Here is a 19,025-nt window from a genome sequence, read left to right on the forward strand (position 1 = left end):
AAAGTCTGAGCTTGTATCTTGTAAAAACGTCTATTCAGTTGAATCCTGGAGCAAAAGGTGGAGGCTTTTTATATTCCTCTTGAATGATACTTCTTGAGTTTTGCTTAATATTTTTGTTCACATTTTGCAGTTCAGTTTGCCCTGAGAATCCCAAATTGACTTTTAGATTTTTCATACGCGTTGCCACTACATTTTCTAGTGACTTGACTTCTTGTGCAATCTGTCCATCAGTCACCAGTGCCACTGCCTTTTTCATTACGTTGCGCTGGCCTTTGACTGGCTTAGGCAATGCGTTGGTTTGTTGGTCTCCACCGATTGCACAGCTTTTGTTCTGTTCAAAACATGTATCTGCTCCATTGTGGGCTGTGGCTGAATCATTTCTTCTGGTTTGGAGAACTAGCGAATCCGCACTGCCCGACTTCAAAGGTATGTGGCCATGACCATTCTTACTTGGTGTCACATAAACCTTTACACAAATATAACATTTTTATTAGGCAGTGATATTTAGGCATTCCAGAATTGATGCTTGGTGCTAAACAGATGCTATGTAAAGGATGAGAGGGCATGACTTTTGATTTTGTATTTTGGCAAGAGGCACGCTGTCTTATAATGAGATAAATATCTGCATATTCCCACTAACTGGGAGGGCAGGCCAAAATAAAAAGATGTGTAACCTTCTACAAAAAGGGTGGCCATACATAAAAACACACACAAGTTGTAACAATGGAAAAGTTGAAGAAAAAGACCTGAATGTGTAGATGGGGACTTTAAGTTTAAAAAAAGGCAAAATATATGTATATGTACAGCAGAAGGAAATGGTAGCCTGGGTTGCTGGGCCTACTCTATGGAATCCCTTCTCTTTAGCCCCTTCTGCTATCCACTCGCAGGGTGGCAACTGAGGGGGAATGAGGAGAAGGTGAGATGGAACTGATTCCAAGTGAGGGGAAACCAGATTTCTATGAATACTTGCTTTTTTCAAACTATGAAACTAAGTCCATTCACCAGCCTGTAGGAGCTGTCTTCACCTTACTAGCCTTGCCAAGTAACACAGCACTTCTGGTGCAGGAAATATTCTTACTCAGCATCAAAATATATATAAATCATATATATATATATATATATATATATATATATATATATATATATATATATATATATACATACCCATATAAAACAAACTTACTAAATCATATGGCATGGGAGATGGCAAGTGAGGTAATTCTGGGTGGCTGCCTGAAGCCTTTAATCTTCTGGGTGGCACAGGTGGGCATGCCTGCTCCGGTGCATTTCCTGGTGGTTCCGCTGCCCCTCTGGAGTTCAGATTTGCTTCAGATATTGGAAAAGCGATGTAGCGCTCATCATTGTCAGCTGATTCTACGTTTGCAACCTGATTGTCATAGTGCCGAAATAATTCTTGATAATCGGCAGTAGCGTTTGTTTTCTGTGACAAAGAGACAGAATCAAAAGTTTGCAAAGCACAAAAAAGGGAACATGGAAGCTCTCTATCTAGCATGCAAGTTTTATCAAACTGTAAGAAGCGTTTCAAGGTCACTTTATTGTCATACAAGTCATAAATAGTTGTTTAGAGTGAGCAAGTAGCTTTCCAACAACATTTTGTTTTAATTAAGGTAAATTGCACTTGGACTGGCAAGAGTCAGATGGACTGATTTTAGTGGCCAGGTGACTATAATATTATCTAGAGAATTCTCATAATATTGTAGAAAATCAGGCCTGTTTAAGCACTAAATAATCCTATTTTCTGCAGCATATTGTAATGTCAACACCTTTTAGCTGTTGTTCAATAACAACAATCAAACAGCCTTCAATGACGTCAGGAATTCTGGAAGTTGAAGTCCAACAACACAAGATAGAAATCCTCGAACCTCACTATCCCAATGACATGCACCACCCAGCTTTCTGGTCATTAAGCAGTATTACATCTATTATATTTTTCCAGCAAATTTTGATGGCAAAAAAGTTCAGTTGTTGGTTAGTGGTGATCCAGCTGATCACTGATATGCCATGTTCCCCTAGCTTACATAACATCATGTAATTGGCTGACTAAGGGGGAAGAGTTGTTTTTGTCACAACGGCCTGCTTACTGCTATCTGCCAACCCAAAAAGATATTTTGCCCCAAATCCTGAGGGAATATTTTGAGCATTCTATCCCCCATATGTAATAATAATAATAATAATGCCCAGAAGCAGTAACCCATAGCAACCAAAAAGATGCATGCTTTTAAACAGATGACTAGTAAATGCTACCTGCTGCTCCTGTGCAAACGTAGTGTGTTTTATTACATAACCTTTTATATGTTTTAATATCTGTGAGGTAAGCACTTCATGTTAAAACAAATATTACAAAACAACCAAAATTATTGTATATTTTTATCTCAGCTTTACCTGCCCACAAGGATGTGTTAAAAGTTCGTTGTATGGACAAATAGGATTCATTGAATAAAACTTCACTAAATCTTCTAGTGTCCCGTGAATTCTTAAATCTCCAGCCATATTGCAATTTTGGCCATTTAGTACATCAATCATAAAATGTCTGCACCGGTCTGGAGATCTAAAAAAAAAAAAAAGGAATAAACAAAAGTGAGAATGCAGAGTGCAGAATCATAATATGTATTTATCCAGTTGCTGAAATGCAGCAGTTAAGAAAAAATCTTTTTTATTCAATCATTAGGGATAATTTACAAGTGCTAAAATGGACACTAAGTTGTGCACTGCAATGATAAATGACTGTTATTGTCTTCCCTTAAAGGAACACTAACACCAAAAAATAAAAGTGTTTTAAAGTGATCAAAATATCATGTAGTGTTGCCCTGTACTGGTAAAACTGATCTGTTTGCTCCAGAAACACTGCTATAGTTCATATAAACAAGCTGCTGAGTATCAATGGCGGACATTGAAATACAGCTATAAGGCACAGGTTAAATAGTGGATAACAGATAACACCATTATGTTCTACAGAGCTTATTTGCTGTGTAACCTGAGCCTTTTCTCCTTTGAATGGCTGCCCCCATTGTTACTCAGCAGCTTATTTATATAAACTATAGTAGTGTTTCTGAAGCAAACACTGCATTTTACCAGTGCAGGGCGACACTGCATTGTATTTTTATTACTTTAAAACACTTATTTTTTGATGTTACTGTTCCTTTAAGTATGAAAATTAAACTCACTGAATAGGCAGAGCATTGCTACTGGTCATGTGCCTGAACTTGTTCTGGAGAAAAACATTCAAGTTAACATTAGCACTTTTCTATATAGTAAATAAGCCAATTAAAGTGAAATTCTTAGGCAATGTGAAACAAGAACTTGTTTTGTAAGAATTTGCAAGAATTTCATGTCTGACATGGAGAAGAAAAGACAGTACAGAAATGTGCCCATGGCCCAAGCTAACACACGAAACCAAATGCTTTCCTTTTATAGAAGAAAATCTGCATTTCTTTCAAGGTTTCTTTTTGTTGGGTTTTATGATACTGTGGCGTTTATAGCAGAAATATATGGAACTTTTTCTTGAGACAAGTTTAGAAGAAGAAAGAGTAACAGTCCACCATATCTGTTGTACTGTTGTTTGTTGCATCTCCAGATATGATCAGTTATTTGACACTTGGAGGCACATTTATTAAAGGTTGAATTTCAAATTCATGTGAGTTTTTTTAAACTCGAATAAATTCGATTTTCCTCTAAATTTGATTGGGGGGTTATTTATTAAAACAATCTATTATCTAAAACTTGGACGAATTTTACTGACCCGAAAACTCGAATCAAATTCAAATCGAGTTTGACCAACCTCAAATCGAGTTTCAGGAAGGCTACTAACATCTTCAAATTGGTCACTGGACCTCTCCCATTGACTTATACATGAATTTGGCAGGTTTTCGGTGGTGAATAGTCAAATTCAAATTCTTTAAAGGCCAGAGTTTAACAAATCTCGAAAATCTAATTTTTTTTAAAAAATAATTAAGTGATAATTCACTAGTGGAATTTGACAGTTTAGACCATAAAAAAATCAAAAATTCAAATTCCAAGACACATGGTTTCCCAATGTGGCTTTGTTTGGCATGAGCCAGGTCTACACTATTATCAAGCAGGATGCCAAGCCACTCCTGAGCAACCCCCAGTGATTTCTGCTTTTAACAAATTATATTTGATCATTTGTGGACAAATGAGTAACTCATTTAGCTCTAAGTTACCTTGACCCATTATTGAACTTTTTATGATTCTGAAGTTTTTTAGTAGATGTTTTAATTGTGGGTTTATTGTTAGGCTAATATCAGTTGAGTCTGATATCCTGGGTAATGGAGGTTGTCTCATAAGGGAGACTGTACTTACTTGTAAGACAAACTGTATCCAATTCGACTTTCACCGACTCTTATGAGAAAGCACCCAGGAATCTTATTTTTTAGTAAATCTTCTGCATCACTGAATAGAAGAAAATATATAGATTTTTTGGTTTAAAAATGTTCTTTATAAACAAATTGCTTTCACCTAATAAAGGATAGTAGAATTCATATATTACAGTTTGATAAAATAGTTCATATGTGACTTTCCAATAGTTATCTGAATTGAGGAGGTTGCTATTCTAAGCATTTTTGCAATGTATATTCATATATTATTTTGTTCTAATGCCAAGATATTAAAAGATACATGATCTCTTTATTAATACATTTTGTTAAAATAGCGCCACCTGCTGGTCATTTTCCAACTAGCCTGACCACCAAGTAGTCAAGGAAGTTGTCAGGACAAAGAAAGAGGCTGATGTTCTTCAGTTTAGGAAAAAAATTAGAAACCTTTCTCAAATCTTTCTTAACCAGAAGAAAATCAGACCAGCCCTCTTTCCTTCTCCTGACAACTTTCTTAAATAAACTGTTCAGTATAAAAATAGAAACTGGGTAAATGGATAGGCTGTGCAAAATAAAAAATGTTTCAATATAGTTAGTAAGTTGAAAAATGTAATCTATAAAAGCTGGTGTAACTGTGGATGTCTAGCCTAATAGCCAGAACACTACTTCCTGCTTTGCATATCTCTTGGTTTCCACCAGGCAGTAATGAATCAGTCAGGGCCGGATTACACTGCCATTAGTCACCCCTGTCCCCTCCCCTTCATTTGTGCACATGCTCAAATGTTCATTATTGGATCCAGAGCACTGGGAATTGACACACAAGAATTATCATATCTTCTGTGTATCCCCAGTGAAAGAAAAGAAAGTGATTATGTCTCTGCCAAAGTTATTGGCTTATTCTCTTAAAATCCTCTGTCCGATCCAGCTGAAGATTGCACTTGGTGTAATTCTTAAGCAGTACATGTGACAACAGCATATCATTATTAACAGCATATCGAATTATCAAATGAGGGACAAATTACATCATTCCCAGTTATACCGGACACTCCTTTGGACCACCCAAATGTGAAAATGCAAGAGTGTGGATTTTTGCGCTGATATCCGCTCTGTATAGCTTCACACAGGCCAACATGGGGCCTATGAATGGAGCTACGGAGGGGTTGTGTAAAAGATTGGATCTGCCTTCTACTGCCTCTATAAAAAACACTTGGAGGAATGTGGAAAATCAACTTTGTGTGCGCTTGTCCTGCAAACTAGGGGTTTTCTTCACTCTGGGCCAGGTAATTACACTACACTTGAGTGCAGTTTCTGTATTTAACAGAGGTGTGGACACAAACCTAGGACTTCTCTCTGGATTCCTGGTGTCTGGGAAAAGAGGAGATGCTGTTCCTCTTGAAAGTAAATGTGAGCTCATTTACTAAATGGCACGCATCCATATACCAACATTAGAATAAACATAGCTCTTTGATAAACAAAAGAACAGTGGGAAGATTAAATAAAAACGTCTATCTACACAAGGAAGTTCCGTATTTTTGTGTGTAAGTATTAACTGCAGCTTTGCTTGGGGCTGATTAGAAAGTAATGTCAGTCAGCAGTTATAGCTGTAAAACCAAGATACAGAAGTAAATAAATAAAACACTTGTTCCAAGAAGTTTGTTCTCTTAACAAATAATCACTTTTACTTGTAAATGTGTCCCAAATATGTAACATAAAAACGGAACTCTAGGGATCTGTCTGTTTATTAAATGTTAATAAAATGACTAGTGCTACTTTATGTCCTGCATGGACTACGCAGTCCGTTTGCTGTATGATCATGCACACTGGGCATTAGGGTTGCCACTTGGCCCGTTTTCACCTGGACAACCCAGTTTTTGGAAGGGCTGTCTGTGTGAAAATTGCCTGTCTGGATTTCCAAATCAGGAAACTGAACAATTCATTGCAGTCAATGGCATGGCGATCAGCCACGTCACCAGCCCCGCCCCTGACATCACCCACCCAACGCCATCAGTTCCGCCCCAAATGTCACCCGCCCACAACGTCACCCACCACACCCCCAAGCCACCAGTTCTAATTTAGAAAAAAGGTGGCAACCTTACTGGGCATCATTACTGTCAAACTTTTCTCAAACCATCCTTGATAGTCATAGAGAAAGGTAAACAAGTATTTATCAAAATGCCCCATGTGCCATTAGCCTAATTTACCATCTGGGTTCCTACTATAGGTGGAGGCCTATTTATCAAAGGTCGGATTTTAGCGTTTTTAGAGGTTTTTGAAACCACTACTAAACTCGCTTTCTCTAAAACCTCAAATGTCATAACATTTATTAAAAGATCCTAATAAAAAAAATACAATAGGCTAAAACAGTGCTGTCCAGTGCTAACCCCCCTTGTGTGACATGAATGTCTGCCTGCTGGGACCACTATACCCCCTGGCCCCCCCTGCAGCCACGGGGTCTGCTTCCTCTGTAGTTATGCCCCTATTACCATCTATACGCTTTAAAAGGTATCATTACTGAGATTGATTGGCCCCTGAATTGTTTACACCTCAAATTCAGACAGAAAGTTCGAGTATGGTTCACACCTGTAACCCCCCTGCAAAGTTCACACTTGTAACACCTCTGTTGTTCACACCCCTAAAGTCCTGTACTGTTCACACCTCAGACTCAGACTGAAAGTGCCCAAATTGTTCACCTGTTCACACCTCATATAAACTGCTGGAGTGGCACCAGCATTATGTCACTGTATGTAGCACAGTATTGAGTGATCCTGATAGGTTTCCCTGTATTCTGCCTTCCCTCTGCTCCCTGTATGTGCCATTACTATGCCTGCCATATGCTCCATGTGTGTGTGCCATACTCTGCCTTCCCTATGCTCCCTGTGTGTGCCCTACTCGACCTGCCCCATGTTCCCTGTGGGTGCTATACTTTGCATGCCCTATGCTCCTTGTGAGATGTGAGCATGGTAGAATTTGTTCTGGGGTTTGTTAGAATTTGGACATTGTTGTTAGGGGCCCTTAAGGTGTTTAATCATGTGATGGGGGTGGTGTGTTATCCACAGGGGAGGATGAGGCATATGGATTTAAGGGTATGTTTTAAAGGGGACCCGTCACCCAAAAACAAATATTCAAAATCCTATTTTATCATGTTAGTCAAGCAAAATGAACTTTAACTAACTTTAACTTTAAATTATTTGAATCTTGTTTCCTTCCATTTGGGAATTAATAATTATAGCAAGCAGGCAGGAGCCATTTTGTGGACACTGTTATTAAGGCAAACCTTGCAACATCTCAAAATCTTGTACATCCCCATGCACTGGTTACATAATTAAATAGTAAAGAGAGAGGGGAATAAGGGGATTGCAGTGACATCTAGTAAGTGTTGAATGGAAAGTGAAAGTAATTGCCAGCCCCACGTCTATGCCTAAGGCATAGAGGAGGGGCAAGCACTATTTGATTGACAGCTGAGATTTTTAAACGAGTTCACAGCAGCTATGAATGCTAAACTAAACTAAAAAAAATAATGGGTGACAGGTCCCCTTTAATATGACTTAAATTTTTCACATATGTGTGATGAGGGATATTCCAGCAGTGAACACCAACCATTTGATTTTTTGGGGTGCTACTACCATTAATGTGCATATGGTCTTAAAAGTTCTTTTTGTAGCATGTTAAAGGTTTAAAGTGGGTGTGGTTTAAAATGGGGATTGGTCAACACTGGCTTCCATTATTGGCCCTCCACCACAGAGGCAAGAAAAATCCGTCCCTCTGTACCACAGAAGTTGGACAGCACTGGGCTAAAAAAATATGAATACCTCTAAACACTCTAAAAATTTGAGAGTTTCAGACAATTCCTAGCTAAAAAAAAATGAAATTGCTAATTGATATAAAACAGTCCAATAGGATCAGCAAAGCTCCCACTGACTTCTATAGGACCGATAGTTTACTTGGCAGAGTTTTGTATTAGTGGTTTTCATGGTTTTTACACTTAATAAATCTCGAATTTTTAGAGCTTTAAAAAAATAGGAATACCACAAATGTTTGGAGACTTGTGAAAAACGCAAAATTTGATTATTAGTAAATGGGCCCCCAAAGGTCCGGTGAGAAATTAGAGCTCACCAAAGAAAAACTAATTTTATATTTATTCCAATGGCATTTTAGAAGCTTATTTATCAAATGGTGACTCTGCCCCTGAGTCTGGGATGTAGCATATGCACAGTTCACTGATTTGCTTCAAAATGTTATTTTATCTTATCTGGCAACTAACAACTACTGCCAAAGTGGTTATTTAAAAAAATACAACTTTTATACACTTTTATACTTTAAAACCAGTGGGATAATGGGGGACATCCCAGAAAGAAGTGCAAGAGCATGCCCTTTAAATCTCATGCATAAAGCACATCTGCATGGGGTTCTGGCAATCTTCACCTCCCACAAGGTAAAACAGTTGTAGCACAGTGGATATTTTCTAATTTGATTTCATGATTTACAATATATATTTCTGATTGAGTCTTCATTAGATTTAGCCAGTGAAGTAAATTCAGCACATTTAAGAAAGCTATTGTAAAGATAAGAAGTAAGGTGTCCTTGCTCTACATGTATTGCTGGGTAAACAGTCCATCATAAACACAGGTATGTTAACCCAGCAAATATCCTTAAGGATGAATAAACAGACAGCAGACAGACAGGACTCAGATTGAGTAACAAACTGAGTCTTGGTTGAAGAGATACAAAGTTCTTGATGATCATTTAGAACAATAAGCTTACAATATTGCCTAGGTCAGCATTCAAGATCTCTCTAACTGTTGAGTATAAAGGCCACCTTAATTTTGAGATGAGTAGCTTCGCCTCGGACCCATGAGTGGGTGCCAGGATCATCGTTTGATTATCGGGAACCTGAGGGTGATAAACCAAAGGTTGTGGGGCTCCCAGATTGTGCTGAATTGATACAGAACTGGCTATTATTCTAATTACCATCATATGAAGTTAAGTAAACATTTTTAAATTCTACCTTTACTTGTGTGTGTGTGTGTAAGTTATTGCTCACAAGCAGTATATCAAAAGGTTTAATCATTGATTCTGTATATTTGGATTAATATTTTTATTCATATTAATTAATAAAATTATTAATATTGATAAAGGTTCATCCCTTTATTACAACAGTTGACCAGTCATTACATTACTAAATTACCTGCTGATTGGTTACTATGGGCAACTTCACCTGGGCAAACTTAAGTGGGGCTAATTTATCAATACTGGGCAGATTTGCCGATGGACAGTTACTCATAGCAACCAATCAGTGATTGGCTTTTTCAGTCAGCTGCAGGTAGAACAGTGAATGCAACAGTTTGATTGGTTGGTGAAGGTTACTGCCCATGGGCATATTTGTACAGTGTTGATCAATAACTCCTATGACATGTATTGTATTTTATTATATGCTTCATTAGGGTCCCAACTATATTCTATATCCCAATACAGTACACATTTTGGAGTAGCAATAATAGTACCAACACAAAGAATTATTTTTGCTATGGGATTATACTTGGCCTATACTAAAGCATGATATAAAAGCTCTCATAGTGAAATAATATCTCTGAGAGTGCAATGATCAATAATCACATCAGTGAGTGCTCCGTGATGTGATTGAATGTCTATTTTTTTGCCTCTCTGGTTTTAAGACCTTTGAACAAGAACCAGACAACCAGACAGCAATGGCTAAAACCACACTGTCTAGTTAATAGTGGACAGGTGACAACCCTAATGATTATTCAATTAAATGATTGTGACATATTGGGTATGACAGGATTATGCAAAGCTCAACCTCAGGATGACTTTGTCATATCCTTTTTAACAAAAATGGCAATGCCACAGAATATAAGTGCCACCCGGGAAATGCAAATTGTCATAAGACATGTTTAAACGGGTGATTCAGCTTTAACTTTTAGTATGTTATAGAATTACTAATTCTAAGCAACTTTTCAATTGGTTGTTGTTTTTATTTGTTATAGTTTTTAAATTATTTTCCTTCTTCTGACTCTTTCCAGCTTTCAAATCACTGACCCCATCTAAAAACAAATGCTCTGTAAGGCTACAAATGTATTGTTATTGCTACTTTTTATTACTTGTCTTTCTATTCAGGGCTGTCCTTTTCATATTCCAGTCTCTTGTTCAAATAAAAGCATTGTGCGCTTGGAAGTAAAAAAAAACATTCCTTACTATTTGAATTCTTAAAAAAAGAGTTTTTGTTCAGTTAAGCCTTATGCAATGTATAAGAAATAGCACCCTATGCACGTTGTTTGTTTACCATCTGTTAAAGGCTTAGTTAAAGAAAATCAATGCAGTTATGGGAACTGTTATGCAGAAACTCATTATCCAGAAATCTCCAAATTATGGGAAGTCCATCTTCCATAGACATAAATAATTTAAATGTATTACATTATTTCTTTTTTCCCTGTACCTTGTACTTGATAACAGGTCCCATATCTGTACTTGTAAATAGGGTATGTCATCCTTTTCAGTCATTTAGTATACTGAACAAAATATTCAAGAGAAAACAGCTCTTACTTTCTTGTAATGATGCCATGAAACCACTCGGGAATCCCTTTTTGAAGAAACCAGTCTGATTGTGTTTCTGTAAACCATTTTACAGATGGTCGTGTCGACTCCATCTACCCAAAATCACTTGGCAAATCACAAGCTGGAAAAATAGAAGAAATGTGACTGTTTTTAATTTTCAATTTCAAATACTCTTACCAATAGATTATATCTCTGAAAACAAATGATCTAAGGGCAAGGGCATGGAGGCCACTCTCCACCTGTCATCACTCCTTCTACTAGTAAATGAAAAGTGCCCCAACTGAGGTGGTGACAGATAATCCTCAGTGCTAAAATGTTCACTTCAGCATTCTGCCAGTGTTCCATGTGTGGCCAATAGCATGCTTAGCATTCATTAGTCTTAAACTGGCTAAAGATGTGCAGATTCTAGCTTCATATTGTATGACCGATTGAATGGCACAATTTTCCGACCTGCAACCAATCAGATTAAATACAGTACTAAAAGAACAAATCAGACAATGTTCTTGCCATCATATCGATAAATACTAGTGACAGTCACCCATTGATAATATTATCATAAGCGGACAGAAATCTTTGAAAGCTCTGAATTACTGGAAGGCCATCTCCCATGGACTCTTTTTTAATCAAATAATTGGAATTTTTTAAAATTGTTTCTTTTTCTCTGTAATAATATATCAGTACCTTGCACTTGATCCAAACTGAGATATAATTAATCCTTATTAATCCTGAGCATTCAGGATAATAGGTCCCATACCTGTATTAGGAATCAAGCAGGAAGCCTTTTTCATAGACCAGTCAGTGTATATGCATATATTATTTTGGTTTTGTAGGTCACAGGCTGCCTTCTAATGTGACAGGCCAATACAAACGATTGTAGGACTCGTTTTCGTCCACAAGCATAGCTGGCAACTTGCCCTTTTATCCACAGTGAGTTTCACCTAAAACCATTTCATTAACAGTTCTTGCATCAAAATGTGCTCCTTGCACTTCTGTATTGTTGCACTTGGCGGTGCTCATTCCTTTCTGTTTTCTATTAGAAATCTGGCGGTGCTGCTCCTATTAAGGCAGAGGAACCCTGGTGCTACCACCACATCCTCACCCTTTGCGCCCTGCATCAATAGGCACACTATACTCATGCCTAAAGTGTTGGGCACAGACGTCACTCGCTTGGCGAAAACTGAAAATGATAGTCCATTTTGGTGAATCAAACACAATTGTGGGAGGTGCAGCACAGTTGCGTCAAGAGAATTGCCTGTTTAAGTCCGCATGGCACAGGAATTCTAGGAATTCTATATTGTGCTCTCTGCACATAGGTATGTGAATGTACCTTTTTGAGTCATAGCTTGCTGTGAAAAGAACACAGATTATATATTGTTTCGGTGTCTGTCAACATATCTGGCCGTAGAGACTGCATCAGAAGCAGTCATGTAGGGTCGGACTGGGCCGGCAGGAGACCAGTAAAAAACCCAGTGGGCCCCAGCTCTTCTGGGCCCGTCTGCCCAGATCCGCACCCTATGCTCCTGCACTGCATGAGACAGCCGCAGAGGGCCTCACGCCCGAGGAACACAGCGCGCGCACAGACGTATCCGCGGGCGTACGCGCGGACGTACCTGCACATGCACACAGACACGGACTCCACAGGGAGGGGGGGCTGGAGGGGGCCATGAGGCAGCAGCCCCGGTGGGCCTCAGGCCCCCCCAGTCTGACCCTGCAGTCATGGCTTTAATTCTCATTTAACATATAAGTATACAATACAATGCAATACTCTCCTGACGTATTGTATCTGATTATGAAAGTAATATTGTATAGAAGACCAAAAAAGAAAAAATGGAGGGCACATCACCTCATAAGGTAAAACCACTGTTTATTATAACATTAAAAAATGGGTGGCTGCTGTGTAATGGACGCCTAATGCGTTTCGGGAACACCCCTTAAAGAAGAATTAAACCCTAAAGTTAAAAAACCCCTACCCCACCTACCCTATATAAATCCCTCCTCCCCCCCAGCCTAGCTGCTACCTCGGGCAAATGTCCCTAAGTCTTTACTTACCCCTCCGTGCAGATTCTGTCCAGTGGAGTTCACAGCAGCCATCTTCTTCTCATCGGAAATCTTCGGAATGAGACCGGCATAGGGGCGCATGCGCATTTGGAGCAATTTGCTGCTTCACGACAGCTGCGAATGCACCGAAACTCATGAAAATTGCTGAAGGGCCCGTCTCATTTTGAAGATTACCGAAGCGGCTGAAGATGGCGCTAGTGAACTTCGCTGGACAGAATCTGCCTGGAGGGGTAAGTAAAAACGTAGGGGCATTTGCCCGGGGTAGCAGCTAGGCTGGGGGGGAGAAGGGAGGGAGGTCTATGTAGGGTAGGGGGGTAGGTTTTTTTTAACTTTAGGATTTAGTTCTTCTTTAATCTTAAGCCATTACACAGCAGCCACCTGTTTTTAATGATATAATAAATATAAATAATAAATGAGGTGATGTGCCATCCATTTTTTTCTTTTTTGGTCCTTGATAATTGCAGCTTGAGGAGCTCTGCATGATTGGGGGCACGCTAAATCCTCAGCAGTCCGATAGTGACACTCATTGAAAGGAGCTGGGGTGGGTCTGAAGTGTTTTGCTGGACTATTACAAACAGTGTTCTATAGAAACCTAAAATACCTGAGTAATTTCCGTATAGTCATATGACATGACTGCAAATGTTATCCTGAGTAGTATAGGAACAACAGTTCTTCCATGCCTGCAGGCAGCCTGTTATCCTTCCAACATGTCTATATTCACAGGTACAGCTGACGTCAATATTTAATAAGGAACAAAGTCCTGTGCTAAAGAAAACAATAGGTAAATGCAAACCACGCAGTCCATGTAAAGAGATACTATGGCTAAAGCACACTTTTCCACCCTGGAGTTGTATTTTTTATTAACATTTTAAATGAAAACTTTGCAGAACATAGGACATTGAATTTTGCTTTTTATTTGGTTGAGAAAAACATTCCACCTGTTTGTGTGAATGTATTCAACCCAGAACATTACTTGTTCCCAAAAAACAGCAGATACAGTCCCAAGTATCATAAGAATCATCATGAAAAAAAACGATATACTGTAGCTATATGTATGTGAGTACTGCCAACAAATAGACAATGAATATGATGAAATGCACTGAATTCTTGTAAAAAGAGACCTCTAAAAAATGTACAGGTGTGGGATCCATTATTCAGAAATCTGCAAAGTATGGAAATCCGTCTCTCAAAGACTCCATTTTATATATCTATTTATCTATCTATTGGAAGCAAAACCAACCCTTTTGGGGTTATTTAATGTTTACATGATTTTCTAGTAGACAAAGTATGAAGATTCAAATTACGGAAAGATCCATCATCCTGAAAACAACAGGTCACGAGCATTCTGGATAACAGTTCCCATACTTGTAGTACCCCTTAATAAACTTGTTCATTCCTGCTTTCTTTTTTCAGGGCTACAGAAAGTATAGAAAGAGTGTGTGAGCAAATAGCTAGATAATCTCTCACTTTGGTCATGATTTAGCATGGTCAGAGCCATGGGTCGATGTACACAGTGAATGACTTTGGGAGAATAATGAGTGTTAATAATGAGTGTTGAGAATGAGTCAGCAGGTTAAGAATGGAGAAGACTGAACAATACCTTGGTGGAAAAGGGTTAATAAATCAAGTGAAAAGGTAGGGAAGTGGGTATGGCATAGGCAGATTATCTTTCATTAACTCATGACATGGCTGTCATACTGAGTTCTTGAATGGGCTAGAACATTGTGCCCCAGTTACACAATTTTTTTCTGCTGTTATACTGTATAAATACATCATAATTGTATAAACAGACAGAGTAAGAGAGGTCTGTCGTTCAATATCTTCTACTCTTTTTATGCTACCTGTGACAAGTATTTCACTTACAGCAGGCTTATGGTTTCAAGTTTGGCACAAATGTGTTGTTCTGTGTGTGTGCAGTCTGACTTGTAAGGTGAATATATCGATCTACTGTACTGTGCAGTACGTGCTAGAAGATCCAGTCATGGTGATGGAAAGAAGCAGTGTGGAGCGTGTGCTTTTGCGAAATGACAGTAAAAACATATGTGTGACTGAAAGAGGACAGGGGTCAAAGGATGGGCCACTATGCTGCCTAATAGTCAGATGATACACACAAGACTAAAAGGACACACTAGAGGTCAGTTGCTTACTATAGGCAGGTTTTTTTTATCCAAAATGAAGCATTTACCCCAAGAATTCCAAAATAACTGCATTGGCCAATGTGTCTTAATACATTTCATTTTTGTTTACCATGAGAATTACGTGTGTGCCCAATTTTTTTGGTGCCTCTGCCCTGTGCCTATTTACGCAAGCATTGGATTATAGGGATACAGTACATTTTATAGGCAGCAAATACACAGCTGATATCAGTGAGGATTGTACTAAACAGTTATTGGACTGTTTCCAGTCAATGTAGGCCTAGGGCTATCATTCCTCTCTTACTACCTAACAGGGTGTTCTCATCTCATTTAGATACCCTATACCACACCTTTGGAGGGAGGAGTATGAGATGGAGGGCTGTTAATCCAGCCATGCCAGGTTTGTATATATTTACACATCTGCCCCTTTTTATCCATTATAGTTTATTCCAATGCAGCCAAGTTGATCATGGCTTGCTGCCATTCATGTATTGTTGGAGGAACAGTGTTTTTTTAGTGGAGGGTAATACTGTAAGTTTCCTGGCTTGGAAAAGGATTTTGGTGATGAAAATGTTTGTGTGTGGATCAAGCAAAATGTCCAATTCCAGCACTAGGAGACAGGTTCTGGCATCACACGTTCCTCATCCAGGAATCACTTTAGTTAACCAGTCACATATACCTGCCCAGTATTGCCGCAGGTGTGTACAGGTTTCATTTTCTTTGTGTGGGTTATGACTAGAAGGTCCTGCCAAGGCATTCCTGTGCTCCCTGTAATCACTGCCCATAGTTGGTACAGTGGGGTTGGGAGGGAATCTCTGTTGCATCATAGGCGATATGTGAGTCAGCTGTGCTGCTAGGTATGTATCAGGTAAGGCCAATCCCTTGAGGTACCCCAGATAAATCTAGTAAAGAGTTATTTGATGTCAGTAAAGACTGCTTTGGGGATAAGAATTGGGGAATTCCAGAGGGTGTACAGCAGTTTGGATAGCACAAACATTTTAATCAAATAGATTCTCCCTGCTGGCCCAATAGGGAATGTCTCCCAGTCCATTGAATTAGTGTGTCAACATTATGAGGCTGGAACTGGGACACCAGGAGGGAGACCTGTATTTCCAGATTGGTTCCAGATAGGATACAGTAACTTATTAACTACCTATATGGGGCATTTGAGTAATGACTCTTGACTGCGTTGTTCATCGGCTAAGAACAGCCCTGACTTAGCCGTGCTATTGTGTTAGCTGGTTAGAGAGACTATGTAGGACATCAGTATCGATGGAGGGGGTATAAAAATATTGGCCAGTACTACCTCACAAGTACAAATAACAATGTAGGAACAGGATTTTAAGCTTTCAAGCCTGAATGGGATCGACTTGACCATCAGAATAGATACCCCTGAAGAGTGTGAGGAATTTGGAGCATAATAGACCCAGCCCACACAGGGCCTCCTAAGGGCCAATATTTTGAAACCGGTAAGATGGGTTTCTTGGAGGAAAGCTTTAAAGGTAGAGTGTTTTTTGAGGAAATCTAGACCCAATCTACGTTTGAATGGGCAGCCGAGTCCTCTCATGTTCCAATTCATCAACAATATAGACATTTTACACTCAGGTTAATTATTTTACCACAGGTGTACCTGTATAGAACCATTGTATATAACATGGCATTCCATTGAACTTGTTGTCTAAACAAAAACTGTAACATCGCACACAAACATATCCAAACCCCTACGTTCCCCCCCCTCCCCTTCCACCCTTTCCCCAACTATTGGTAGAAATTGTCCCATAAGTGCAAGTAGAAGTAACAACTTTGGGAGTGGGTCATGCCGCACTTATACAGCTATATGAAAACTGTGCTGTAGGTGTAAGGGGTTGCGGTTGCTCTGCTGTGGACCTCCCCTTGAAGCTGTCCCGACTCACAGTTGTTTAACATTGGCCGGCCATGCACTGGGTGTTATGTGGCCATTCCCCTTGTGGCCCTAGTTACCCTGAAACATGGACGATGAAGATGCTGAACATTTTGTGCCCTGCATGTGGTACATTGTTTACAAAGCTGCAACCTTGCAAGGGGTTCACAATATATAGCTTGCAGCGGGGTCAAATGATAATCACTATTGGTCTTACAGAAAATTTACAGAAAGATCCGTTATCCGGAAAACCCCATGTCCCATACCTGTACTACAATACAATAGAATCTGCACAATCATTAAACAAATAACAAATGATGTGATTCAAACATAATTATATTAAAAAAATATTATTTACACTATTCTCTACTGTAATTGTAGCTTCTGTATCTCTGCTCAGGATAGAGAAAGAACAGTGAGGCAGTGAAAATAAGGCTAAAGGCAGATGTTGACATTTCTATGCTGAATGCTTCCTGAACACACTTGCGCTAATTGCGTCCAAAATGTGCATATTGTACTGCATTCATAAATGAGCCCTATATTGCAACAATAAGTGGTTCTAATTTTCCAGAATTATATATATATATATAATTTCCAGAATTAGTTTAGCTATATATAATTTCTCAATCTCTCAAAATATTCAATGGCAGGCTGTTACGCCTTATTGTAATTTATGCCTCTATAATATCATTTTATGTGCAACAAGGTCGTGAGGACAGTCTTGAGTTTAGATTCATATACACGTTAATCTCATGCTTATGATTGCTGTTCAACAAGCAGATCTTTGTCCCATCTGGCTACCTACATGCAGGGTCAAATTCAGTGCTGTAATAAGACCTGGATGCAGGATATGCCTTCCAGACACATGCAGTGAAAATATTCTCCTGCTATCAGTATGATTTTCACAGCTCTAGTGGACCCAAAGGGAGTACAGGCCCAGGTGCTATAGCACCCCAGGTGGTTACATCACTGGCCAAATTGGGCTGACCTGATTGATTTGGCCCCTGGGCCAACAATCACATCATAGCAGGCACCTATGAAGGACCATCGATTAGAATTTCAAATTAATTCTGTATTCTGAAAAAAAGTAAACAGTGTGTAAACAGTATTCCCTTTTAAATTTGGCAAATGTATTAGTATTTTGTGCAAATAACAATGTAGGAACAGGTATCTGCCCTTAAGGTCAGGTTTTAAGCTTTCAAGTCGGAATGGGATCGATTTGACCATCAGAATAGATACCCCTGAATAGTGTAAGGAGGGTAAGTAGGTATACACGTACATAGATGAACTTGAATCCGCTCTAAGCTTAGCTTCACTGAACGTTAAGAATGAAATCACAATACCTTGAGACAGGTGAGACAGGCATCAGTCACAGTGCCGTTTCCAAAGGCAGGTTTCTTTTCTCCACTGTGTAAAACGAGTAGTGCACGTCTGATTTCTGTTTGTGATGACTCACTTTGGAGAAGGAGGAGCAGGTGGGGAGGTGAGTCTTTCCAAAGTCACATGCCCAGGCAGATCTAAGCAATTTACTCACAAGGTATACTTCATGCCGGAAAAGTAGTTCAACTGGATCCTGTTCAACAGTATATTTTAACTTCCTGCTTCAAAATTCCACTTTGTATGCGACAATCTGTACACGGCTGTATAAGCAATTTCTTTATAACAATGCTGGCAGTCTCATAAAATGTTCAGGAAGAGAAAGTTCACATTACCACCAACATTTATAAGGGCTCATTTACTAAATAGGTTTAAAATAAAATTCTCTATTCACCATGTGTTTCACCATGTGGATCATTGAGTATACCGGTATGAGAATACTCAGGACCTGGGGTTTTCCAGATAACTGATATTTTCATAATGTGGATCTTCATACCTTAAGTCTAATAGAAAAACCTAAACATTAAATAAACCCAATAGACTGGGTTGCTTCTAATGAGGATCAATTATAGCTTAGTTTGGATCAAGTACAAGGTACTGTTTTATTATTACAGAGAAAATGGACATAGTTTT

The 19,025-nt window shown here is 38.9% G+C and overlaps 1 protein-coding gene across 2 annotated transcripts in view; it reads right to left on the minus strand.

Annotated features, from left to right (window-relative positions):
• LOC108713066 (hematopoietic SH2 domain-containing protein) overlaps positions 1-18,511 on the minus strand; it is an 18,658-nt gene extending 147 nt beyond the window's left edge. The window contains exons 1-7 of one of the 2 annotated variants that reach the window (XM_041562214.1): positions 18,359-18,511; positions 10,911-11,043; positions 9,169-9,242; positions 4,342-4,431; positions 2,404-2,569; positions 1,184-1,441; positions 1-466 (exon numbers count right to left, since the gene is read on the minus strand). The exon at positions 1-466 is cut by the window's left edge and continues 147 nt beyond it. In XM_041562214.1, coding sequence (XP_041418148.1) covers positions 35-466; positions 1,184-1,441; positions 2,404-2,569; positions 4,342-4,431; positions 9,169-9,242; positions 10,911-10,988 — 1,098 coding nt within the window. In that variant the 5' untranslated portion in view covers positions 10,989-11,043; positions 18,359-18,511 and the 3' untranslated portion in view covers positions 1-34. The remainder of the gene's footprint in view (positions 467-1,183; positions 1,442-2,403; positions 2,570-4,341; positions 4,432-9,168; positions 9,243-10,910; positions 11,044-18,358) is intronic. The other variant, XM_018255763.2, reaches the window with a different exon arrangement.
• Positions 18,512-19,025: the final 514 nt, after the last annotated feature.

Source organism: Xenopus laevis, chromosome 1L (assembly GCF_017654675.1).
Source record: "Xenopus laevis strain J_2021 chromosome 1L, Xenopus_laevis_v10.1, whole genome shotgun sequence".
Taxonomy (NCBI): domain Eukaryota; kingdom Metazoa; phylum Chordata; class Amphibia; order Anura; family Pipidae; genus Xenopus; species Xenopus laevis.